General features: G+C 49.7%; 1 protein-coding gene across 9 annotated transcripts; it reads left to right on the top strand.

Moving 5' to 3' along the window:
• Positions 1-1,243: 1,243 nt before the first annotated feature.
• BRAT1 (BRCA1 associated ATM activator 1) lies at positions 1,244-15,178 on the top strand. Of its 9 annotated transcripts, none has more exons than XM_061208484.1 (15): positions 1,244-1,274; positions 2,085-2,271; positions 2,355-2,497; positions 6,053-6,207; positions 8,241-8,388; positions 8,890-9,262; positions 9,542-9,658; positions 10,711-10,802; positions 11,509-11,627; positions 11,701-11,887; positions 12,115-12,188; positions 13,260-13,362; positions 13,484-13,582; positions 13,766-13,941; positions 14,263-15,178. In XM_061208484.1, exons 3-15 carry the CDS (start codon positions 2,371-2,373, stop codon positions 14,959-14,961), a joined length of 2,469 nt encoding a protein of 822 aa, XP_061064467.1. In that variant the 5' UTR covers positions 1,244-1,274; positions 2,085-2,271; positions 2,355-2,370; the 3' UTR covers positions 14,962-15,178. The 9 variants fall into 9 exon arrangements, with proteins under 9 accessions (XP_061064467.1, XP_061064468.1, XP_061064469.1 ...); XM_061208485.1 differs by having other exon boundaries at positions 1,268-1,292; XM_061208486.1 differs by lacking the exon at positions 1,244-1,274 and adding an exon at positions 1,286-1,499 and having other exon boundaries at positions 2,160-2,271.
• The last annotated feature ends 10,097 nt before the right edge of the window (positions 15,179-25,275 follow it).

The following is a 25,275-nucleotide window of genomic DNA, read 5'->3' as shown; positions in this document are numbered from 1 at the left end:
TGAGCCACACGGTGGTCGGACGCTGTCTCCCCACAAGCTGGTTAGTGCTCAGGAGCCCAGGTTTAGTACTTTCACCATCGTCTCCTTGTCTGCAAAGTAGAAACAGTTTCAGGGCTTTTGTTGGCACTGAGGGAGAAAACACAGCTAAAATTCAGCATGGTGCCTGGCACATGGTAAACACCTCAAAAAAACAAGCTACCAGGTAACGCTTTGCCGCTGGTCCAATTACTTGAATGGTATTTTAAATGGCAAAATTTTATTTGTTCTGAAATTATCCCCTTCACTCATTGGCGCTCCTCTGCTCTGTGAAGCCCTGTTTCCTGAGTGGTGTCAGGTACAGTCTGTACCCCAAGTTCTGGTTCCCTATTTACACCTTCCCTGATGGATCCTAAAAGAAACCCCATGCTCTCCTCTGAGCTGCCACCAGAGTTGTTTATAAAAGGTGAATCTTACCAGGCCTCTCACCTTCTTAACTTCCATCTGCTTCCTCGGGGTATTGTTCACGTGGCAGACAAGTGCCTTCACGATCTAAACTACCTATGCGCCAGTACCTGTTGCTCCTCTCCCTCTCCTGGGGCTCCGCAAACCCCCTGCCCTTCCCGCATCTGTTGTTTCACTTACTTTCTCTTAGTTACAGCCGGTTCCAGAATTTCCATGCTTCCACTTACAGTTTTTTGACTTTACAATGGTGCAAAAGCAATACATATTCAGTAGAAACCGTACTTCAAATTTGGAATTTTGATCTTCTCCCATGCTGCCGATATGCGGTAGGTAGGATCCTTTCTCATGACGCTGGGCTGCGGCGGCGAGCTGCAGCTCCCAGGCAACCACGCAATCACAAGGGTAAAAAACCATCCACTTATAGCCATTCTGTACCCAGACAACCATCCTGTTTTTCACTTTCAGTACAGTATTCCATCAATTACATGACATATTCAACGCTTTATTATAAAATAGGCTTTGAGTTAGATGATTTTGCCCAACTGTAGGCTAATGGAATCGTTCTGAGCAAGTTTTAGGTAGGTTACGCTAAGCTATGATGTTGGGTGGGTTAGGGGCATTAAATGCATTTTGGACTTACAAACGGGATGAAACCCCATTGCAAGCGGAGGAAGATCTGTCTACTACGCGGCTGGCGCTTTGCTTCGCTTGCCCGCCCAGACACGTGGTCCTTTGGCCGGCGAGGCCACGCCTCTTCACGCATAGCCACGCCCCTTCCGCCGAAAGCCCTGTCTTCCGGGCGCAAAGCCTGCCGGATCCCCGAGCACTTATCTGTGAGCGTCCGGGTTGGGGTGGGTGATGGGTCAGGTGGACGCGTTCGGCGGTGGCCTGTCCTTCTCAGCCTGAGCTCGTTCCCCGAGCCTGGGCCCTCTGGGCTCTCGGAGTTGCCTCCAGGGCGCTTTCACGGTTCCCCACGCCCGCGGTCCCCGTCCTCGCCCCCTCCAAGCCCGGCGGGTCGCACGGCACGGGGCGGGGCCTGCAGCGGTGACGGACGCGAAGTGGGTGAGGCGCGCGCCAGGGAAGGGGTCGCGGTCGCTGTGGCGGGCCCCGCGGGGTCGGGGTTCGGGGCCCGGGACCAGGGCCGGAGAGCAGCCTGGGGGCCGCGTGCGTGGCCCGGGCTGGGCCGCTGCACCACCGCGGCCGCCGGCCTGGCGTCCTCAGCGGGGTCCACAGGGAGGGCGCCTTGCGCCAGGACTTAACCTGGCCAGGGATGGACAGACAGACGCCCCAGACCAGGCAGGCCTGTTCCTGACCCGGCAGAGTCACTGGCCACCCCACCCCCCTGCAAGAGCCCTCCCTGAGCACAGGACCGACGGGCTCCCTGAACCCTTCCCAGGCCGGACACGCAGGTCCAGTTGCCGCCCCGGGAGGAACCGGCAGTGGGCAGGGCGCCTTCCCCCCGCACACTGCTGCTCCAGGGTTTTCACACTGACCCTGGGAGGGACAGACACACACCTCCGGTCTGGACGGAGCCGCTCTGCCTCCTACACGTGGCCGGCCCCAGAGCGCGCACACGCCCCTCGCTCTGGCGCGCCTGCAGCCTCGGTCAGCTTCATGCTCCCTTCATTCTCGCCTCCCACCAGAGTTCCAGGTTGGCCGACTCTGAGCTGTTCAGGCCTCATGCTGTACTTCAGATTCCCTTCCATCTCCACCGCCAGGACTGAGGGCTCTGCTTGCTCTTGCTACCTCCGGTTCCACCTGAGCTGAGGCTTTACATCCATCCCGGCAGCTTGGAGTTTCCGTCTGAAGATTGTGGTCACCTGGCCTGAGGTGAAAGTTCCGGGGCCTGGGCAGGCGTGGGGACTGCCTGGGGCTAGGGCAGGTGGGGTCTGGCCCTGACATTGCCTTCGCAGGAACCCCAGCCTCGTCATGGACCCAGAGTGCTCCCGGCTCCTCCCTGCTCTCTGTGCCGTCCTGGCAGACCCCAGGCAGCCTGTGGCAGACGACACTTGTTTGGAGAAGCTGCTGGACTGGTTTACAACAGTAACCGAAGCAGGTAAGGTGAGGGTGCTGCTGGGATTTTCCCCGGAGGCCAGAGGGTGCCGGGCTCCCCTGTCCTCGGGAAGGACTGTCTATCCAGTGTCCTTCCTTCATATCTTAAAGATTCCCCCTGGCTTTGGGCACACGGCAAGCTGAGCCTAAGGGGATGATCAGGACAGCTTGAGCTGCAGGCCTCCCGTTATTCAGGCCATGCTAGGTGGCTGCCGAGGCCATGGGACAAACTTATCTTCTTGTTTGCATTGCATTTTTTTTGTTTTAAGAAATCGGTTTTTCTTTCTGATTATGTAAGTAATACATATTCTTTATATAAAACTTGAACAGCACAGAGGAGTAAAGAGGAAGATTAAACCACTCTGAACATTTTTTTCCTTCCAACCTTTTTTCTTAACACATCATAATTCTGTACTTTTCTTATAAAAATGAGGTCACACCGTAAATACAACATGATATCTTGCTTTTTCTCTCTTACTGTCCTAGTGGGTGTTTTCCCCACTGACACATTGATTTTATTGACTGTATGTCAGTTTGCTCTGTGAATGGACCTTAATTTTACAATTAGTCCACTGTTGTTAGATGTCTGTGTTTCTAATGTGTCATTATTATAAATAATGACATAATGGTTTTCTCTGTACGTAAATCTGCTCATGTAAATGTTTGGCTGATAATTATTTTAGTGTGGATTACGTGTCATAAATTTCTGCTGTTTGTTTCTTTGGTTTACCCTGTTCGTTTACCCTCTTTTGAGTTGAATATCTAGGTCTGTCTTGTTTTCTAATAGATGCATTTAAGGCTACACATGTCTCTGAAGGTATCACTTGAGCTGCACCCTGCAAGTCTTACTCTGCAGTGCTTTTGTTGTGATTTACTTCCAAATATTTCATACTTTTCATTATAATATTTCTTCATCCACAAATTATCAATATTTAAAGGGTATCTTTAGATTCATGACATGGGTTTTTTTTTCAGTCTTTTTGTTACTGATTTCTAATTTATTTCATTGGAGTTAGAAAGTATTTGTATTTTGATTCTTTTATATCTGTTGAGGCTTTTATCGTGGCGTAGTACACAGACCATTTTTGCACATATTCTATAGATTTCTCTATAGGATATTATTTTTTGGTATTTATAGAGTCCTCAATTGTGGCCGAGTAGTTAAATTAAAAAAAAAACTTTTTAATTGAAGTATAGCTGATTTACAGTGTTGTGTTAGTTTCTGGTGTACAGCAAGGAGATTTGTTTTTTTTGTATATATATACACACACACTTTTTCAGAGTCTTTGCCGTTATAGTTTATTACAAGATATTGACTCTAGCTCCCTGTGCTCTACAGTAGAAGCTTGTTGTTTATTTTATATATAGTAGTTTGTATCTGCTAATCCCAAACTCCTGATTTATACCCCCCCTTCCCCTTTAGTAACCATAAGTTTGTTTTCTATGTCTGTGAGTCTGTTTCTGTTTTGTAAATAAGTTAATTCATATCATTTTTTTTAGATTCCACATATAAGTGATATCATATGATATCTGTCTTTCTCTGTCTGACTTCCTTCACTTAGTATGATAACCTCTAGGTCCATCCATGGTGCTGCAAACGGCATTATTTCATCCTTTTTTATGGCTGAGTGATAGTCCTTTCTATACACACACACACACACCCCCCACATCTTTATCCATATCTGTCGCTGGACAGTTAGGTTGCTTCCATGTCTTGGCTGTTGTAAATAGTGCTGCGATGAATTTTGGGGTGCATGTATCTTTTCGAATTATGGTTTTCTCCAGATATATGCCCAGGAATGGGATTGCTGGATCATATGGTAACTCTATTCAAAATTATTTTTAAATAGCTTTATTTGAGATATGATTTACATACCATGAAATTGATCTATTTAAAGTGTGTAATTCAGTGGTTTTTAGTAAATTCACACAGTTTTGCCACCATCCAAAGGTTAATTTTGCAACATTTTCATCCCCTTAGAAGAAACCTGGTATCCATTAGCAGTTAATCTCTATTCCCTCCTCCCGCAGCCTGTATGTATTTTCCTCAGTGTTGTACATGATGAAAAGAATATAGTCTCCATACTTGTTCCTTAGTTCAAGTTTACATTGTTAAAACCTGTGATGTTCTTGCTAATTTGTTTGCTTAATTGTTTTTGAGAGGTATGTGAAAATCTTAAACTAAGATGGTGGATTCAACAATTTCTCTTTGAAATTCTGTCTTTTTTCCCCCTTTGTATATTTTGAAGTTAGGTTAGGTATGTACAGTCTTAGACTGTTACATCTTCCAGGATTTGGCTGTTTGAGCAATGACTTCCTTTCTAAAGCTCTGACAGAGCTTTTTGCTTTAAAGTCAGTTTTGTTTGATATTACTCTTGCTGCAGCAGCTTTTTAAAAATTAGGATTTGCCAGCTGTATCTTTTCAGCCTTTACAAATCTGGCCTTCTGTGTTGTCACGCTTCATTGTTCCTTACACACAGTGTGATGCTAGCCTTGGTTCTTGATCTAGTCTGCACAGCTCTTTATTCTATTGGACAGTTTAATTTGTTTCATTTGTTGAGTTTACTGTTATATTGGAACCTATTTTTACTATATTTTTTTGCATTTAAAACATTTTTTCCATGCCTTGTCGTTGTGCCTTTTACCTCCTTTTCTGCCCCCCATTGGATTAATAAAGCTTTTGTTTTTTCAGTCTTTCTGGTTTTGAAGTGAAGTTTTGAAGCATTCTGCTTACGTTTTTGGGGGTTACTCTTACGTGCAAACTGGATTTTAAAAGTTGAAAGTCAGCTAGAATCTCTGTCTTCTGCGCCAGCCACACACGGAGCCTCGGGCACTTTAACTCCAGCTCAGTCCAGTCTTCCGTGGTTTGTCATCTGGTGTTTTGATTCTGTTTTGTTTTAAACTCCTTCAAAAGTTACTTAATTTTTAAAGTCAGTGCTTTTTTAGGTTCGCCCACGTTTTTGGTTTCTTTGATTCTTGCTTCTCTCTCTTTCACCCTGGTTTTCCCTCCTTACTGTGCCATTCATCGTCCTTTCACAAGGGCCTCGCAGTGGAGGCCCTCCCAGCATTGCCCCAGGTTTCCTCCCCCTTCCGCTCCCCCACCCCCGGCAGCGCTTTGGAATGACAGAGCAGTCGCGAAGAGACGTTTTAGATGCCACGTCTGGAAAGGAATGCCTGTTCCATTGTGCTTCTTGCTTTCGTATTCTCAGTTTAAGAGAAAAGTATCCATTGGAGAGGTGAAAATTGTCTTCTGCTTCAATTTGCATTTCTTTTTCATAATCAGCAAGGCAGAACATCTTTCGTGGTTTGCTGGCCATTTGTATATTCTGTCCAAGTCCCTTGCCTGTTGTTAAGGTATTGGCTTTCTACATTGTCCCCCCTCATTGAATTAAAGTTGAGGATCCTTCGTGGCAGTTGTTGCAACTGTTTCCTCCCAGTTGGACTGCTGAGTCTAATAGCCTGAGAGAAAGGGAGTCTGGGGGTTGCCAGAAGAATGGCCCCTCAGGGAGGCATGCGCTGTGCCCCTGGTGACATGCTTCCCGGCTGGGCCTGTCTCCAGGGTCCAGCCTCCTGTTACTACAGGAGAATCCCTGCCTGGTAGAGCTGCTGTTCCGCGTGCTGAAATCCCAGGACCTAAGTTCCAGAATCCTCTCCTTCTCACTCCGCCTCGCAGGGATATTTGCAGCCCAGGAAAACTGCTTCCAGTATCTTCAGGTGAGCCTGGGTCCTCCCACCTGAGTGACCCACCTTCTCCTGCAGGTACACAAAGCAGTGGTGGCTGTCATGACCCCTGAGTCTCCGAACCTTGTTTTGCCCCCGTGTCTTGACGTGTACCGCAAGGTTTTTATTCCTGAGTATAATTCTCCTTTGAAAAACTCACCAGGAATGGTGTTGGGGTGAACGGTGGACATTTTAAAATAAGGCAGAGCTGGGGTTGGCTCTCTGCTCTGACGCCGCCCTTCACGGGCGCTCCTCAGTCCAGCAGCGCCGGCTCCAGGGGCCCAGCCCACGCCAGCTCGCTGCGGGGCAGGCTTCCCGGGACGTTCTGCACTGAGGTGCGTTTTAGGAAATGACTTCACGTGTGATAATCCACCCATACCTCTGGTGCTTTGCAGTTGGTAAAACACCTCAGTTTACGAGATCACATTCATGTTATCCTGGGCGCCCTGGCCAGTAAGCAGGTCAGGAGTCTTCATCTTTTTTCTGGATTAGGAGACAGTGAAGGCTCAACATAAGAATCCCACAGAACTGGCAGAGCTCACACTAGACCCTGAAGGGTCGCACTGTTCGAATGCTCTGTTACACCGTCTGTTTCTCTGAAAGTAAATCCTCAGTCCCAGTCAGATGGCCTTCCCCAACTTCACTGATTTCCTGAGTACTTCCCAGTTCCCATCTCTACTTCTCCATGGCCTCCTCTTCCTTCCCAAGGCTGACCATGGCTTTAGAGGCTTAGAAGGCCACTGACTGCCCTTCAGTCTGGTGGTTGGCCCCCTGTACGTGGGGACGAGGGACAGGGGCAGGTTCGGGCTCTGAGTCGCAGTGGAAGGTTGCTCTCTGTCCTGGGCCCATGGCACTGGCTTGGGCTCCTGTTCCCTTTTCACCTGGCCCTTCACAGACTCCCAGGGGGTCTGGCAGCCCTAAGGGCCCTTCAGCAGCCAGATGCTCATCAGTAGCTGGTGTCTGGGCAGGGGACATGTGGACAAACTACTTGAGGCAGGGGGCTGAGCCTTTGTACCTTCCCATTGGCTACGAGCTGCCCCCAGGGAGAGGCTGTAGCTCTGGGGGGGCATTTCGGTGACGCGAGGTCCCGCAGAGGGCCTGCCCTGTGAGCTGCCGCCTCCAGCAACACCCCTCAAGGCCTCGAGGCCATGGCGGAGTTGGAGTCATCCTTGAGCGACTGGAAGTGTGTCTCCGAGGCCCTGTGGTCCCTTACCCTGGAGTCTGAGATGACTTGAGGGTGGGGACCAGCATTTTATTGTCAAGACAGACAAGGCTCAGAGCTAGTAGCTACACCCGTGAGGGGCTCCGTTGGTAAGAGGCAGCCCCCGAGTTTCCCTCTCGTTGTGCTGGCACCCTGTGGTGAACGGGAATCTTGTGCACGTGGCAGCAGATCAGGACAACGCGTGTTGTCCTGTGGCCGTCCGTGAGCAGACGGGGATTGAGCGGGGAGTTAGCCGCTGCCTGCTGACGGGGTGGGGTGGTCAGCTTCGTAGGGGCAGTGGTCTTGCAGCCGGGTTGTAAGGGGTTTGAGCAGGTGTATGGGGGGGGTGGGCCTGACTCACGGGGCGTGCTGGGGAATCCAGGGTCGGGGACACCTGGAGGAGGGCAGGTGCCCTGGAGGACCCCGAGTGCCAAGCACAAGAGCCCAGTCGGCTGTGGAGACCTTTGGGGGTCCTTGAGCGCAGCATGTCATGGTCAGAGGGGGACCTTGGGCGTTGCAGTTGGTGGGCTGTGTGGGGGAAGGGTTTCTGAAGTGAACGGTGACAGGGTTGGTGAGCCTTTATGGAAAACCCAGTTCTTCCTTCCGAAGTTCTCTCCCCTGGAAGGCAGAGTTGACAGTGCTGTGGCCGCCATCGGCTGGCTCTGGTGGCCACCTGCCACCTCTCACAGGTTCTTTGTGTTGGCAGCTCACGAGAAAGTTCCCCCAAAGAAGAGCCTCGAGCAGCTGTGAAGGATAGAAAAGCCATCTCTGATGTGTGGTCCCCTGGGACCTTGCTCAGGTCACCATTTCCTCCTCTGCTTCCCAGCAGGGGGAGCTGCTGCCCATGCTCTTTGGGGAGGTGGGCCCCCTTGGAGGAGCAGCCTGGACGGCCCCCGCTGTGCGCAGCGGCTGGATCCAGGGCCTGCGCACCCTGGCACAGCACCCTAGTGCCCTGCGCTTCCTTGCCGCCTGTGGTGAGTGCCCCCGTCTGCCCTGCCTTCCGCCTCTGCCCTTGCTGTGCCTGACGCTGTGCGACTCCTGGGAAACCACTGCACCTTGCCGGGTCTCTTCCTCTGAACGTGAAAGTGGCTGTGGTATCGTAGGGCTGTTGTGAGGAACATTCGGGGTAACCAAGGGTTGGAGGCCCCTCAAGGGTATACTGTGTCCTGTGGCTTGTAGGTGAGACCCAGCAGTTGGGGTGGCTTTGAAACTGATGAGAAGAATCCAAAGTGGCCAGGGTTCTAAAGCCCCTCACCCTGTGAGCCCTCCGTTTTGATTCCTGTGCCTCTGAGTGGCGGGGAGGCTGGGCCTCTAACAGTGCCTCCGCATTGGGTGGTTTCTGAGTTCTGTCCGTGAGGTTCTGAAGTCCAGTGGTTAAAGCTGCTCAGTGGTTTCAGCGTCGCTGCTGTCACCATGGACTCTGTTCCAGCTGAACCCTGTTTCTTTCCCCACCCGTTGTCCCTCCCCCTCCCCAGGTGCCGTTGACACCATCTTCTCCCTGCAGGGAGATTCCAGCCTGTTTGTGGCCTCGGCAGCCGGGCAGCTCCTGGTGCACATCCTGGACTTGGCGATGCGAGGCCCAGCCGAGGGCCGCTGCAGTCCGCAGGCTTGTGACTGGCCAGCATGTGCCCAGAAGATTGTGTGTCACATCGAAGACTCCCTGTGCTCCATAGCCACCCCGCAGGTCACACAGGCCCTGAATGTCCTGACCACCACGTTCGGGCACTGCCATGGCCTTTGGACGCAAGGCCTTTGGGTGCGGCTGAGCCCCCTCGTGGCCCGCCTGCTCGAGAAAGACCCTGTCCCAGCCTCACACTCGCTCGTGGATCTTCTCCTCAGCGTGGCCCGGTCAGGCCCCCAGGGCGCAGCTGGGGGGGTGGGCAGGAGGGGGGGCTCGTTTTCTTCGGGAAGTCTTGGGGCAGCCATCACACCTGGGCCACATCTCACTGGCTGCCCGAGAACGCTGCCTCGAGTAGAGGGGACACCAGAGGGGGTCTGAAAGCCCGCACACCCGGGAAGGGCCTTCCGTCTCAGCCGGCACACCCAGCCCAGGCCACGGCGGCCCCCCGGGCACGGTGTGGGCTGGATGGGGGAATGACGTTCTTTTCCTGGGCTCCTCCTCCGCAGTTCTTCTGTGCCGAGTTCTGACTGTGGCCTGTGGGAGACTTTGGCCCGGACTCTGAGCCGCTTGAGCCCCACACAGGCAGGGCCTCTGGCTTTGGGGATCCTGAAACTGCAGGACTGGTAAGGATTGGGGTTCATGTTGTGTGAGGCGGGCAGAGAGGTCAGGGAACTTCAGGGGAGCTCCTGAAACCAGAGATCAGTCAGAGGCGGCTGGCCGGGGCGTGGCCAGGCAGTCCGTGGGTTATCACCAAGGTGTTGGCACAGGCTCCAGCTTCTACATTTTTTAGTGGTGGAATAGCTTTTTCACAGGCTCCCCAAAGATAAAAGAGACTCTCGGAGCAGCCCTGCTCAGAGCAGGGCCGGGTTCACACTCAGGACCGCTCAGCTGCCCTCTGCCACCTCCCCAGCGGCCTCACCTTGTGGATCCTGGGCCGCCCTGTGTGCATGCCACTGGGGTGGGTACCAGGGGCTGTGGGACGGTGGAGGGGGACCCAGTAGACAGGAGTGACAGGACAGATTCCCAGAGGGAGAGAGATGTGCGCCCTACCAGGAAGGGGGTGTGGGGTCCGGAGAGGTGGGAAGGAAGAGAAATCATTCCAGGGTTTCGGGCGGACTAGAGCCGGTCTTGTTGGCCCAGGTCTGGGGTGAAAGTGGGCACAGGGCGCTGGGGATACGATGCCAGCCTGGCTCTGGGCTCCAGGGTCTCCGGATGTTCAGAGAGAGGGAGTGGTCCGAAGGGAGAGGGAAGGATTGGGCAGCTGGCTTGGAGGGAGAGCTCTGTACCAGCTCGGCCTCCCAACCACCCTGGGCCCCAGCACATCGGCGAGACCATGTTCCAGAACGTAGGAAAGGATATCTCAGCATTGGGAGTACTTCCGGGAGGTGGGGCATCCCATCCCTTTGGCCCTGAGCAGGCACTGCCCATTGGAGTGGGTGTGGCCAGGCCTTGCCCAGGCTCTTCCCGGGGCCTGGGTGGTGCTTCCTAGCAGTTCCTTGGAGTCCCAGGCCAGTGGTGTGAGTGCTGGTCACAATGCTTACAGGGAAGCTGTGATTCAAGGGGGTGTCCAGATCCCCAGCACTGACCCCTTTGGCCCAGACTTGCTGGGGATATTAGGAGGGCAGCCAGCTTGCCTGAGGGCGGGGGCAGCCCTCACCGTGTCCTCTGTCCTCAGTCCACAGGCGCTGAGGACCCAGGCCTTTGGCATCCTCCTCCAGCCCCTGGCCTGTGTCCTGGAAGCTGCTGCTCAGGCCCCTGGACCTCCAGGTAGGCTGCTTGGGAAGGGTGGGCAGGTGCAGGAAGGCAGGACCCTGGGGTCCTGAGAATGTCCTTGGGGCCAGGGCGGGCTGATGGGCAGCGGGGTACCTGGCTTGCCACCCCACCTAAGAGTGAAGGTGGCTGTGGTGTAGGCTGCCGTCCCAGGTGTGACTGCTGCTCACGTCCCCGCCTGGGAGTTCATAGGGCAGCATTGCCCCCTGTGGGCATCAGCTGGAGTGGCCCCCAGAGCAGCTGACCCTGGCAGTTTGTGGTGGTTACCGGGGGCCTGGGCCACGTGGATGGTTCCTGACCCAGAGCGGGCACACGGGCTTGGCACTCGTCCTCCCAGAAGGTCAGTTCTGTGATGGGAGAGTGAGTTTCCTCGCTGCGACTTGTCTTGCTTCAGCCACACGATGGGGTGAGGATTAGAGAAGGGGGCCCAGCTGTGCCTCGGAGCCCCATGTCGAGCGTAGAGATGGGCCTCTGACCAGTGGAAACCGGCCCGGGCATGGGCTGCAGGGAGAGTGGGACTGCTCGAGAGCCCTGCAGACAGGTTCAGACCTCAGCTCTGGCCGGCTGGACGCCGCCCTGGACGAGCCACCTGCTCGGAACGTCCGGGCCTCGTCTCTGGCATGAAGCAGTGACCAGCGGCAAGGCCTGTGGTGGCCACGCGGAGGTGCCCGCTAACCGGGAGCTGTTTCTGGCTGTCCTACAGGCTTGCTGGGTGGGGCCGCAGGCGACCCGATGACGGTGGACACGCTCCTCTGCTCCAAGTCGGCCTGCGTGGGTCTCCTGTGCTGTGCTCTCGCCCACCTGGGGCTGCTGCATCCGCTGGTAGGTATGGCCCGGCCCGGCTCCACACTGGCAGTGGGACTTGTGGCCTGCACTGACCCTCCCTCTCCCCCAGCCCCAGCGCCCCTCGCCCTGGCCGCAGGCGCACCTGCTTGGGGCTGCGGTGACAATACTGCGGCTCTGCAGTGGCTCAGCGGCTCCCACCTCCGATGTGGGCGGCCGCCTCTGTGCGATCCTGGTGGGCTGTGGCCGGGTCCAGCGAGCTGCCCTGGATTTCCTGGGGGCGCTGTCTCAGGGGACCGGTAAGTGAGAATGCTTTCTCTCGCACAGCTCGGGTGTTGGGCGAGCCCCACAGCTGCTCAGAGATGTCCCAAGACTGCTGTCCTCTGCGTGTCTCCTCTGGGGCAGGGGCTGGGATTCAGCTGACCGATGGGTTCTGTCCCCTGTTTTCCTTGGGTTGCCACACTTGTGGGCTGGGGAGGCCCCAGGGTAGGAGGTTGGGTGCTTCAGCCATCCACGTCTGTCTCAGGCCCTCAAGAGTCGGTGACGCAGGTGTTCTCCGTTCTCCTGGAGTACCTCACGAGCCCTGAGTCCAGCTCCATGGTACACGCACAGGGTGCGGGGTGCAGGGAGGGGGGAAGGGGAGGGGGAGGAAGGCAGAGGCAGGGCACCCCTGCAGGTCTCTCTGGGGCCAGAATTGCCTCTTTTTTTTTTTTTAAATAATTTAAAAATTTTGGCTGTTTGTTGCTGCGCGTGGGCTTTCTCTAGTTGCGGTGAGCGGGAGCTACTCTTTGTTGCGGTGCGCGGGCTTCGCATTGCAGTGGCTTCCTTGTTGTTGAGCATGGGCTCTAGGTGCAGCAGGCTTCAGTAGTTGTGGCACACAGGCTCAGTAGTTGTGGCTCGTGGGCTCTAGAGTGCAGGCTCAATAGCTGTGGCGCACGGGCTTAGTTGCTCCGCGGCATGTGGGATCTTCCCGGACCAGGGCTCAAACCCGTGCCCCCTGTGTTGGCAGGCAGATTCTTAACCACTGCGCCACTAGGGAAGTCCCCAGAATTGCTTCTTAAAGTGAGTTTCAAGGGGCAGGCAGCTGCACAGGGTTCGGCCCAGGGCCTGGCATTGGTGGAGATTGAACGAGGGGTCACCGGGCCGTGGAAAGCAGGGAGAGGATCCAGTCTTACAGGGAATTCTCCATGAGAGATGTAAACTAGAACCAGGTGGGCCTTACGCTTGGGGTCCAAACTCTCACTGAGGTTTCCTGCAAATCTCCCCGTTCTTGTAGCCCCCGGGTTGAGTCACGCTCTGGAGGTGCAGGATTAGCACGTGCACTGAGCAGGCAGTGGGGAGATTGGATGATAGGCCTGGCAGATTCCGGGGCTTTCAGGAAAAGCTGCCGTGGGTAGTTCCTCCTGTTTTGGTGCAGAAATTTCATTTCCCCGTTAGTGGGGCTTCCTGACAAGAGCTGCCCCCTCCTCTTCTCTCTCTCTAGTCTTGGATGCCAGTCTGCCGCTTCCAGAGGCTTCTGCCTCGTAAAAATGAAGTCCAGTGTTCCCTCTCCCCATGTACCCCGTCCCCATCTTACACCCCAGGGCAGGGGCAGGGGCACTGGAAGGTGGACGGGGGCAGGTGGGCCAGCTCACCCCTCCTGGCCCTGCAACCCCACTCTTCCCGCTCCAGGTTCTGAAGAAGGCCTTCCAGGCCACACTCAGGTGGCTCCTGAGCTCACCCAAGACCCCCGGCTGCTGCGACCTGGACCCCCGCACCCAGCTGTTCCTGAGGGGTAATCCCAGCCCCTCCCAGGGGAAACCGAGGGAGGAGCAGGGATGGAGGCGACTGGGGGCTGGGCGGGAAGGCAGGGTGGACATGGCCCGGGCCCCTCTGAACCGTTCCTCCTGCCCCAGAGCTGCTTCCTGTGCTACAGAAGCGCCTGTGCAGCCCCTGCTGGGAGGTGAGGGACTCGGGCCTCGAGTTCCTGACCCAAATGACCAGACACTGGGGAGGTGAGTGCAGGGGGCGGGGCCGGGGGTGGGGCGGGGCCCTGTGGGAGGGCTGGCCTGGCCTTGGCACACTGTTGTCCCCAGGTAGTTGGGAACTCGGACCACCTAGGCTGCCTTTGGGAGAGGGAGGAGAGGCTGTGGACTCAGCTTTTGGTCATAGCTGGTTGTGGCTGCTTGGACCCCCAGGGCAGGCCGGCTTCAGACAAGCGCTCCTTGCTTCAGAGGTGCCCGAGCTCACCAAGCAGCTTCTGCGAGACCCTGAGAGTTACGTCCGCGCGAGCGCAGTGACCGCCACAGGGCAGCTGTCCAGCTGGGGGCTGCTTGCCGCTCCTGCCAGCCCTGAGCGCCCAGGGGCTCAGCAGGTAGGAGGCAGTGGGTCCTGTGGCCGTGTGCCCACCTGGCGGCTGTCCTGATGCCGGGGTGGAGTGGGTCTGCCGCCCAGGGGTGGCATTCGGGGTCGGGCGTGTCTCCTGAATCTCCGGCCCCGCCTCCTGGAAGCCCTGTCACTTGGACATGGCCACCCCCGTTTGACGGTGGGCAGATGGGGGGCTGAAGGGCACACCGCCGAAGGAAGCCGAGCGTGGCAGGGGGTCCTCGGGGGGGTTCTCCCTGCTGCACCCCGAGCCCGTCGCGGGAGCTCGACTTCCCTGGTCCCTCCACCCTCTTCCCGCTCCGTCCTCCAGGAGAGCCTGCTCCTGGCGCTTCTGCACATCCTCTCCGCGGACTCGGAGGGCTTCCCCCGGAGGGCCGTCATGCAGGTCTTCACCGAGTGGCTGAGGGATGGCCATGCTGACGTAGCTGAAGACCCGGAGCGGTTTGTGGCCCGAGTGCTGCAGGCGGCGAGCAGGGACCCGGACTGGGAGGTGCGGGCCCAGGGCCTCGAGCTGGCGCTGGTGTTCCTGGGGCGGCTGCTGGGCCCGCGCGGCTCCCACTGTCCCTGCGCCGTGGCCCTGCCCGAGGCAGCCCCGCCTGGCGCGCTGGCCCAGGCCCTGCAGGTGCTCTGCCGTGTGCAGCTCTTTGAGTTTGCCTTCCGTGCCTTGTTTGACTGTGACCGACCTGTGGCCCAGAAGTCCTGTGATCTTCTCCTATTCCTGAGGGCCAAGGCTGCTCCCTGTGGCAGCCCACAGGAGGCGGGGGACAGTCCCAACGTGGCCTCTGTGGAGGCCACCCTGCAGAGATGGCAGGCAGGTGAGCAGGGTCAGCCCCTGGGGTACCTGGAGCCTGGGGCCGTCATGGCTGTGCTGAGGTCTATAGACCTGGAGGGCCTTCGGGACACTCTGGCTGAGAGCAGTGACCACGTGGAGAAGAGCCCCCAGTCACTCCTGCAGGACATGCTGGCTGCCGTGGGCGTCCTCGGGGAGAACGAGGCCGACTGCTACTGACCCGCCTCGTGGCGACCTCCCCAGGACCCTGCTGCTGCACCACGTCCCGTCCTCGGGCCCTGCCATCCTGAGGGCTCTGGTCTGGCCTGGCTGCGCAAGGGACCCTCCAGGGAAGCCAGGACCGGGTGAGCCCAGCAAGCTCAAAGAGCCCCACATTTTGATGTATTGCTGCAGAAGTGGCTTATTTTCTACTCAAAATAAATGTGATTTGACGGTGCCACTGGGTCAGCACAGTGTTCTAAGACTGCCCAGGGGTAGGCCCCAGGCCTGGTAGGGGCTTGGAGAAACATCTGGGGTGGGACCCTCTACACAGTGGCCACGTGCTTCCTTGGCATGGAGGGGTGGTTCCTCTGCTTGGATCCCACCATGCCCCAGGGACACCCAAGGTCAGAGAGCAAACAGCTCAGGCTGGAGAGTGAGAGTCCCTGGCCCCTGACGATAGTGACCCCAGGTCTAACCAAGCCAGGTTTTCAGTCTCTGAACCCCCAGGATCAGCTTGACCTTGTAGCAGTTCAGAGCTCACCATTTCAACTCACCAGGCACGTAGAGTCGCCAGTGGTAACATCAGGGGAGTTGAGGTCTGGGCTGGTTCTCAGGTTACCAAACAGATGGTACACCAGTCCGAGCTCTGCCGTTTCCCAGCCATGTGACCCTGGGCTGACCTGTTCCCTCATCTGTGAAATGGGGATTTTACTCTTTGCCTCCCAGAGGTAAGTGTCTCAGTGTTCTAAAGCACCCAGCACAGTCAAAGAAGAAATCTCAAGAGAAACTTAAAAATATTTTTAACTGAATGAAAATGAAATTACAGCTTACCAGAATTTGTGGGATGCAGCAGGAGCAGTGCTCAGAGGGGTATTTACAGCATTGAACGCGTAGATGAGGAAAGAAGCATCTAAAATCAGTAAACTAAGCTTCCACCTTAGGAAACTAGAAAAAGAGCAAATTCAACCCAAAGTAAGCACAAGAAAAGAAATAATAAAAACTAGAGCAGAAATCAATGAAATTGAAAACAGGAAATCAATAGAGGAAATCAAGTAAACCAAAAACTGGTTTTTGAAGAGATCAATAAAGTCAATAGGCCCCTAGCCGGGCTAAGAAAAAAAGACACAAATTACTAGTACCAGAAATAAAAGGGGACATCACTGCAGATCCCATTATAATTGAAAGGATAATAAAGGAACACGGAGCGACTCTGTGCCCACAAATTTGATAACCTACGTGAGATGGACCAATTCTTTGAAAGACAATCTGCCAAACTGATACAAGAAATAGGTGATCTGAGTAGGCCTGTATCTGTTAAAGAAATTGAATCAGTAACTAACAACTTTCCAAAACAAAGCATGAGGCCCAGATGGTTTCACTAGTGAATTCTACAAGGCATTTAAGGAAGAAATTATACCAGTCCTCTACAGTTTTCCAGAAGATAGAGCGGAGGGAATGCTTCCTAACTCATTCTGTGAGGCCAGCATTACCCTAATAACCAAAACCAGACAAATATCCAAGAAAACTAGGGACCAGTATCTCTCGTGATCATAGATACAGAAGACCTTAACAAAATATTAGCAGATTGCATCCAACAATGTATAAAAAGAATTACACACCAAGAACAAGTGGGGTTTATTTCATGTATGCAAGGCTGGTTCAACATTTGAAAATCAAAGTGATCCATCACATCAACCGGTTAAAGCAGAAAAATCGCCATCATATCAGTAGCTGCAGGAAAGGCATTTGGCAAAACCTCTGACTAGCCTCAGTTTTTAGATTGGGCTGAGAGGTGAAGACCCCACAGCCTCTGGAAAGGCCCATGTCCTTTGCTGTGTCATAGAAACTTCCTGGAGGGAGAGGTGTGTATGGACAGCAGGAGACCTGTTCCTGGGAGATCCTGTGCCCTGTGGAAAGCAGCTGGTGTTGTCTCAGGCAGAATTTGCATTCTTGGTGCAGGCCTAGCAGGTCTGTCGTCTCACTCCTTCACTAAGGCAAACGCCCATCAGATGGACCTACCTGGTCAAACCCTGGCTTCACCACTTACAGGCTGCTGTGTCCTTGGGCAGGTCATTTAATTCCGCTCAGCCTGGCCTTGTCTAGGCTTGGGGATGGACCTCCCCAAGCTGTTGAGAACTGACTGAGACATGGTGAATAAAATGCCTGACATTGTGACTTTCACAAAGAAGGTAGTCAACAAGAAGGTGTTAGCTTCTTCCTTTAGTCCCTCCTTTCCCTTAACTGCTGTTCCCAAGGTTGTGTGGATCAGCCTTTTCTCTTCCTGCTCTGCCCACCTCCTCTGGGTGATTTAATTCAGTTCCCTGGCTTCACACACAGCCCTCACGCTGACAGGTTAGGACTCCTGTCAGACTTCTCTGAGCCCTGGACCTGCACGTCCAGTGCTAGTGGGTCAGCTGCACTGGGATAGGACAAGGGCCCTGCACGTGTGACAACACTTAGCTGCATCCCCTGCCCCTCTCTCGTGGATTCCTGCAGTCATTTCTCAAAGGGCCTCCTTCCAGCAGCCTTCCCTTCCTCTAATCTTACCCTCTCTGGCTGAAGCAATCTATCTAAACCTGGTCATTCTCACTCCCCTGCCTAGACCCTACTGTGGCTCCCCATTGTCAGCAGGCTGGCACACAAGACCCTTCAGGCTGGGCACCTGACATCTCCAGCACAGTCTCTTGCAAAGCCCTACCTTAGTCCAAACCCTGGAAAATCGCCAGCGTGTGACTATGTAAATCGCTTGGCAGTGCTTAGATTTCTGGGCCCTCTATCTGAGTTTCTGAAGCAGGAGGTCCATAGTGGGGCCTGTGAAGCTGCATTTTTTTTTTGAAGCTGCATTTTAAAAAAAAGTTTATTTTTGGCTGCATTGGGTCTTCATTGCTGCACGTGGGCTTTCTCTAGTTGTGGTGAGCGGGGATTACTCTTCGTTGTGATGCGTGGGCTTCTCATTGCGGTGGCTTGTTGTGGAGCATGGGTTCTAGGTGCATGGGCTTCAGTAGTTGTGGCATGCAGGCTCAGTGGTTGTGGCTTGCAGGCTCTAAAGTGCAGGCTCAGTAGTTGTGGTGCACGGGCTTAGCTTCTCCACAGCATGTGGGATCTTCCTGGACCAGAGATTGAACCCATGTCCCCTGCGTTGGCAGGCGGATTCTTAACCACTGCGCCACCAGGGAAGTCCCGAACCTTCATTTTTAACAAGCGTAACAGGAGAGCCTGGTGATAAAAGTATGTGTTTTGGTTTGTCTAAAAATGTCTTCACTGTCATGCTTGAATATATTTATATTGAGCATAAATTCTAAGTTAGTGGCTGTTTCCAACACACTGAAATACACTGAGTGCATTCCACCATCCCCTGGCTTCCATTGTTGCAGCCAAGAGTTTGCTGTCAGTCTAACTGCTGTTCTTGGAGGGAGCCTATCTTTTCAGTGGATGTTTTTAAGTTGTTTCCCATTGTCTTTGGTTTTTCTGTAATTTTACTACCATGGATAGGTGAGAATTTTAAAATTTATTCTTCTTGGGATTCTTGAATCTGGATTGGTGTTTTTCATCAGTTCTGGCAAATTCTCAGCCACTGTGCTTTCAAAGTGCTTTTCTCTGATCCAAATTCTCTCTCTCTAGCACCACCCCCCCCTTTCTCTTTCTCTCCTCCTAGAACTGAGATCTATACATCTGAGATCTCATTGTTTTCTCCACATCTTTTAATCTCTCCACTCTTTTACATCTTTTGATTTTTGTATGTTATATTCTGTTTGTGCTTTTAAACATTTGTTAACATTTTAGCTTCCTGTTCTGTGCTGATATTTTCAAGCTTACCTTTGACTTCTTTAAACCTAATCTCAGTTGTTTTATAACCCATGTCTATATTAGTTACAGCAACACTAACTGCTTATCAAACAAACCTTAAAATTTCATGGCTTAAACTAATGCAGGTTTATTCACTGACCACAGAGTAGTGCACTGTAGGTGTTTCTCCATTGGGCAGCTTTCCTGCAGGTGGTGAAATGGGGACCCAGGTCCGTTCATTCTGGTGCCTTCTCATCATCAACCCATGGTTCCTAAGATTCCCCTGGCGTTTGGGTCCAGACCAGGCATCCAGAAATGAGAGAAGAGCATGGAGGTTCAGATGGAGGTTTTTATGGGTGAGGCCCAGAAGTTGCACAGTTGTTACCACCTACATTCTTTGGCCCAGACGTCAGTCATTTGGCCATGCCTGACTATGAAGGACTCACGAATGCAATGGGACCAAGTGCATGGGACCAACTAGCCGGGGTTTGCCACCATGCGCCCAATTCCAGGACACAAAGCCCACACATGTCTGCTCGTGGCTTGTTGTTTTCACGTGTTCTTGGTCATCTTTAAGTGTTTGGTGATCACTGGCTTCAAAAAATTATATGTGGGGATTCTTGGAAGCCTAAGGTGAAGGGGCCCCCATCATTCCAAATTCACTGTTTGGAGTTCTCTGCCCAGCCAGCTTACACATCCCTGGGTCTCAAATCAGTGAAAGGGCAGATCTGTAGCTCTGACTTCTCGGGAACTTTGTTGCATTTTGATTTAGCTTCTCTTAGCACCAAGTCAGTCTTATCTATGGTTCCCTGAGATTTGGAGCAGGATGGAGGGGGCAGGTTTAATTCTGAGTCGTTACTACCCTGAGAGCATAACCCTTCAGATTTTCAGTTTATTATTTTTGCTTTTTGAAGTATAGTTGATACACAATATTAGTTTCAGATGTACCACATAGTGATTCAATATTTTTATATATTATATTCTATTTAAAGTTATTATAAAATATTGGCTATATTCCTTGTGCTGTATAATAATATATCCTTGTAGATTATTTTATATAGTAGTTTATACCTCTTAATGCCCTACCCCTATTTTGCCCCTCCCTCCTTCCCTCTCCCCACTGGTAACCACTAGTTTATTCTCTATATCTGTGAGTCTTTTTGTTTTGTTATATTCATTTGTTATATTTTTCAGATTCCACATATAAGTGATAACATATAATATTTGTCTTTGTCTGACTTATTTAACATGCCTGACTATGAAGGACTCAGGAATGCAGTGGGACCAAGTGCATGGGACCAACCAGCCGGGGTTTGCCACCGTGCGCCCAATTCCAGGATACAAAGCCCACACATGTCTGCTCGTGGCTTCCAGGTCTACCCATGTTGCTGCAAATGGACAAATATTTTTTTTTATGGCTGAGTAATATTCCATTGTGTGTGTGTGTGTGTGTGTGTGTGTAATCTTCTTATCCATTCATCTATTGATGGACACTTGGGTTGCTATCACATCTTAGTTATTGTAAATAGTACTGCTATGAACATTGGGGTGCATGTATCTTTTCAAATTAGTGTTTTCATTTTTTCTAGATATATACTCAGGAGTGGAATTGCCGGATCATAGGGTAGTTTTATTTTTAGTTTTTTAAGAAACCTCCGTAATGTTCTCCATAGTGGCTGCACCAATTTACATTCCCACCGACAGTGCACAAGGTTTCCCTTTTCTCCACATCCTTGCCAACATTTATCATTTGTAGATTTTTTGATGGTAGCCATTTTGACAGGTGTGAGGTGGTATTTTATTGTGGTTGTGATTTGCATTTCTTTGATGATTAGCAATGTTGAGCATCTTTTCATGTGCCTGTTGGCCATCTGTATATCTTCTTTGGAAAAAAAATGTCTCTTCAGGACTTCCACCCATTTTTTGACTGGGTTATTTGTTTTTCTGGATGTTGAGTTGCATGAGTTGCTTATACATTTTGGATATTAACCCCTTATCGGTTATATCATTTGCAAATATTTTCTCCCGTTCAGTAGGTTGTCTTTTCGCTTTGTCAGTGGTTTCCTTTGCTGTGCAAAAGCTTGTAAGTTTATTAAGTCCAATTTGGTTATTTTTGCTTTTGTTTCCTTTGCCTTAGGAGATAGATCAAAAAAAAAAAAAAACTGCTATGATTTATGTCAAAGAGTGTTCTGCCTATGTTTTCTTCAAGGAGTTTTATGGTTTGTGGTCTTTCATTTAGGTTTTTAATCCATCTTCAGTTTATGTATATGATGTGAGAAAATGTAATAATTTAATTCTTTTACATGTAGCTGTCCAGCTTTCCCAGCACTGCTTATTGAAGAGACTGTCTTTTTCCATTGTATATTCATGCCTCCTTTGTTGTAGATTAATTGACTATAAATGCATGGCTTCTCTATTCTGTTGTAGATTAATCGACCATTTCTCACTCTATTCTGTTTCATTGATATACGTGTCTGTTTTTGTGCCAGTACCGTACTGTTTTGATTACTGTAGCTTTGTAGTATAGTCTGAAGTCAGGGAGTGTGATACCTCCAGCTTTGTTCTTTTTTCTCAAGATTATGTTGGCTATTCAGGGTCTTTTGTGCTTCCATATTAATTTTAGGATTATTTGGTCTATTTCTGTTAGAAATGTAATGTGTATTTTGATAGGAATTGCATTAAATCTATAGACTGCTTTGGGTAATATGGACATTTTAACAATAATAATTATTCAGATCCATGAACATGGGATGTCTTTCCATTTCTTTATATCCTCTTCAGGTTCCTTCATTAGTGTTTCATAGTTTTCAGAGTATAGGTCTTTCGCCTCCTTGGTTAAGTTTATTTCTAGGTATTTTATTCTTTTTGGTGTGATTTTAAACGGGATTGTTTTCTTGCTTTCTCTTTCTGAGAGTTCATTATTAGTGCATAGAAAAGCAGCAGATTTCTGTATATTTATCTTGTATCCTGCAACTTTACTGAATTAATTTATTCTAACAGTTTTTTGATGGAGACTTTAAGGTTCTCTCTATATAGTATTATGCCATTTGCAAATAGTGACAGTTTTATTCTTCCCTTCCAGATGCCTCTTATTACTTTTTGTTGTTTGATTGGTTCAGCTAGGACTTCTAATACTATATTAAATAGAAATGGCAAGAGTGGGCATCCTTGTCTTGTTCCTGATTTTAGAGGAAAAGCTTTCAGCTTTTCTCTGTTGAGTATGATGTTAACTGTGGTTTTGTTATAAATGCCCTTTATTATGTTGAGATATGTTCCCTCTATACCAACTTTTATGAGAGTTTGATTAATGGATGTTGAATTTTGTTAAGTGCTTTTTCTGCATCTATTGAAATGATTATGTGAATTTTATCCTTCCTTTTGTTAATGTGGTGTATCACATTGGTTGATTTGCAGGTATTGAACCATCCTTGAACCCCTGGAATAAATCCTACTTGATCATGGTGTATGATCCTTTTTATATATATATATTGTTGAATTTGGTTTGCTAATATTTTGTTGAGGATTTTTGCATCTATACTCATCAGAGATGTTCTTTCTTCCTCCTTCCCTCCCTCCCTCCCTCCCTCCCTCCCTCTCTCCCTCCCTTCCTCCCTTCCTCCCTTCCTTCTATCTTTTCTTGGTAGTGTCTTTGGTTTTGGTATCAGGGTAATGGTGGCCTCATAGAATGAATTTGAGAGTGTTTCCTCCTCTTCAATCTTTTGGAACAGTTTGAAAAGGATAGTTATTAGCTCTTCTTTATATGTTTGGTAGGATTCCCTTCTGAAGCTGTCCAGTCCTGGACTTTTGTTTGCTGAGAGTTTTTTTTGTTGTTTTTTTCTTTTTTTAATTACAAATTCAGTTTCATTACTAGTGATTGGTCTGTTCATATTGTCTATTTCTTCCTGATTCAGTCTTGGAAGACTGTATGTTTCTAGAAATTTATCCATTTTTTTCTAGGTTGTCTAAGTTGTTGGCATATACCTGTTCTTAGTATTCTCTTATGAATTTTTGTATCTCTGTGATGCCGGTTGTTATTTCCCCTCTTTCATTTCTTATTTTGTTATTTGGGTCTTCTCTTTTTCTTCATGAGCCTGGCTAAAGGCTTATCAATTTTGTTTATCTTTTTAAAAAACAGTTCTTGGTTTCATTGATCTTTTCTATTTTTTTAAAAAATCTCTATTGTATTTATTTTCTCTCTGATCCTTATCATTTCCCTCCTTCTGCTGACTTTGGGCTTTGTGCTTCTTTTTAAATTTCTTTAGATGGTAGGTTAGCTTGTTTATTTGAGATTTTTCTTATTTCTTGATATAGGCCTGTATCACTATAAACTTCCCTCTTAGAACTGCTTACATTTGTGTTTTTATTTTTATTTGTCTCGAGATATTTTCTGATTTTCCCTGTTGATTTCTTCATTGACCCATAGGTTTTTTAGTAGTGTATTGTTTAGTCTCCATGTGTTTGTGTTTTTCCCATTTTTCTTCCTGTAACTGATTTCTGTTTTCTTACCATTGTGATTGGGAAAAAATGCTTGATATAATTTCTATCCTCTTAAATTTGTTGAGACCTGTTTTGTGGCCTAACATGTGATCTAGCCTGGAGAACAGTCCTTGTGCACTTGAAAAGAATGTGTATTCTGTTTTTGGATTGAATGTCCTGTAGATATCTATTAAGTCCAACTGATGTGTCATTGAAGACCACTATTTCCTTATTGATTGTTTTGTATGGATGATCTGTCCATTAATGTCAGTGGGTATTAAAGTCCACTACTATTATTATATTATTGTGAATTTCTCTTTTTATGTCTGTTAATAGTTGCGTTATATACTTAGGTGCATATATGTTAACAAATGTTATATCCTATTCTTGTAGTGATCCCTTTAACATTATATAATGCCCTTCTCTGTCTTTTGTTATAGACTTTGTTTTAAAGTCTATTTTGTCTGATATAAGTATTGCTACCCTAATTTTCTTGTCATTTCCATTTGTGTGAAATATCTTTTTCCATCCCCTCACTTTCAGTCTGTGTGTAATTTTAACTCTGAAATGAGTCTCTCATGAGCAGCATATAGAAGGGTCTTTTTTTAATCCAGTCAGCCACCCTAAGTCTTTTGATTGGAGCATTTAGTCCATTGACATTTAAAGTGATTATTGGTAGGTATGTACTTGTTGCTATTTTGTTACTTGTTTTCTGGTTGTTTTTGTAGTTGTTCTCTGTTCTTTTCTTCTTAGTATCTTCCCTTGTGGTTTGATGATTTTCTTTGGTGGTATGTTTGTGTTCCTTTCTTTGTAGTTTTTGTGTATATATTCTAGGTTTTGATTTGTGGTTACCATGGTGTTCATACATGTTGACCTATAACGTTATCTACTTGTTTTAAAATGATGGTCATTTAAGTTCAGACACATTCTAAAAGATCTATTTTTCACTCTTCTCCCCCATGTTTTGTGTTTTTGATGTCATATTTTACATCTTCATGTTTATTCCTTAACTGTTTACTGTAGTTATAGTTGATTTTATAATTTTTTTGTCTTTTAATCTTCATACTATCTTTTTTATAAACTTATTTGTTTGTTTATTTATTTATTTATGGCTGCGTTGGGTCCTTGCTGCTGCGCACAGGCTCTCTGTAGTTGTGGTGAGCAGGGGCCACTCCTTGTTGCGGTGCGCGGGCCTCTCCTTGCAGTGGCTTCTCTTGTTGAGGAGCACAGGCCCTAGGTGTGCGGGCCTCAGCAGCCGTGGCACATGGGCTCAGGAGTTGTGGCTCGCGGGTTCTAGAGCACAGGCTCAGCAGTTGTGGTGCACAGGCTTAGTTGCTACGCGGCATGTGGGATCTTCCTGGACCAGGGATCGAACCTGTGTCCCCTGCATTGGCAGGCGGACTCCCAACCAGGAGAGTCTCCTCTTCATACTATCTTATTTAATTAGTTGATCCACAGCCTTTTCTATGTATTTGCCTTTACTAGTAGGAGTTTTTCTTCCTATAGATTCTTACTTCTTCTTGTAGCCTTTTCTTTTCCACTTAGAGAAGACCCTTTAACATTTTGGGGGGGGTTGGTTTAGTATTGATGAACTCTTTTAGTTTTTGTTTTTCTGAGTTGTTCTTTATCTCTCTTTCAATTCTGAATGATAATCTTGCTGGGTAGAGTATCCTAGGTTGTAGGTTTTTCCCTTTCAGCACTTTAAATATATCATGCTACTCCCTTCTGGCTTTTCAAAGTTTCTACAGAAAAATCACCTGATAGCCTTATAGGGATTCCCTTGTGTGTGACTTTTTTTTTCTCTTGCTGCCTTTAGAATTCTTTAACTTTTACCATTTTAATTATGATATGTCTTGGTGTGGGTTTCTTTGGGTTCATCTTGTTTGGGACTCTCTGTGATTCCTGTACCTGGATATCTGTTTCCTTTTTCAGGTTCAGGAAGATTTCAGCCATAACTTCATCAAATACATTTTCAACTCTTTTCTGTCTTCTTCTGGGACTCCTTTAATGCAAATGTCAGTATGCTTGTTGTCCCAAATGTCCCTTAAACTGTTCTCTTTTTTTAAAATG

This window comes from Eubalaena glacialis, chromosome 13 (genome assembly GCF_028564815.1).
Source record: "Eubalaena glacialis isolate mEubGla1 chromosome 13, mEubGla1.1.hap2.+ XY, whole genome shotgun sequence".
Taxonomy (NCBI): domain Eukaryota; kingdom Metazoa; phylum Chordata; class Mammalia; order Artiodactyla; family Balaenidae; genus Eubalaena; species Eubalaena glacialis.
The sequence above is the reverse complement of the archived record's forward strand: the minus strand, read 5'-3'. Positions and strand labels throughout refer to the sequence as shown.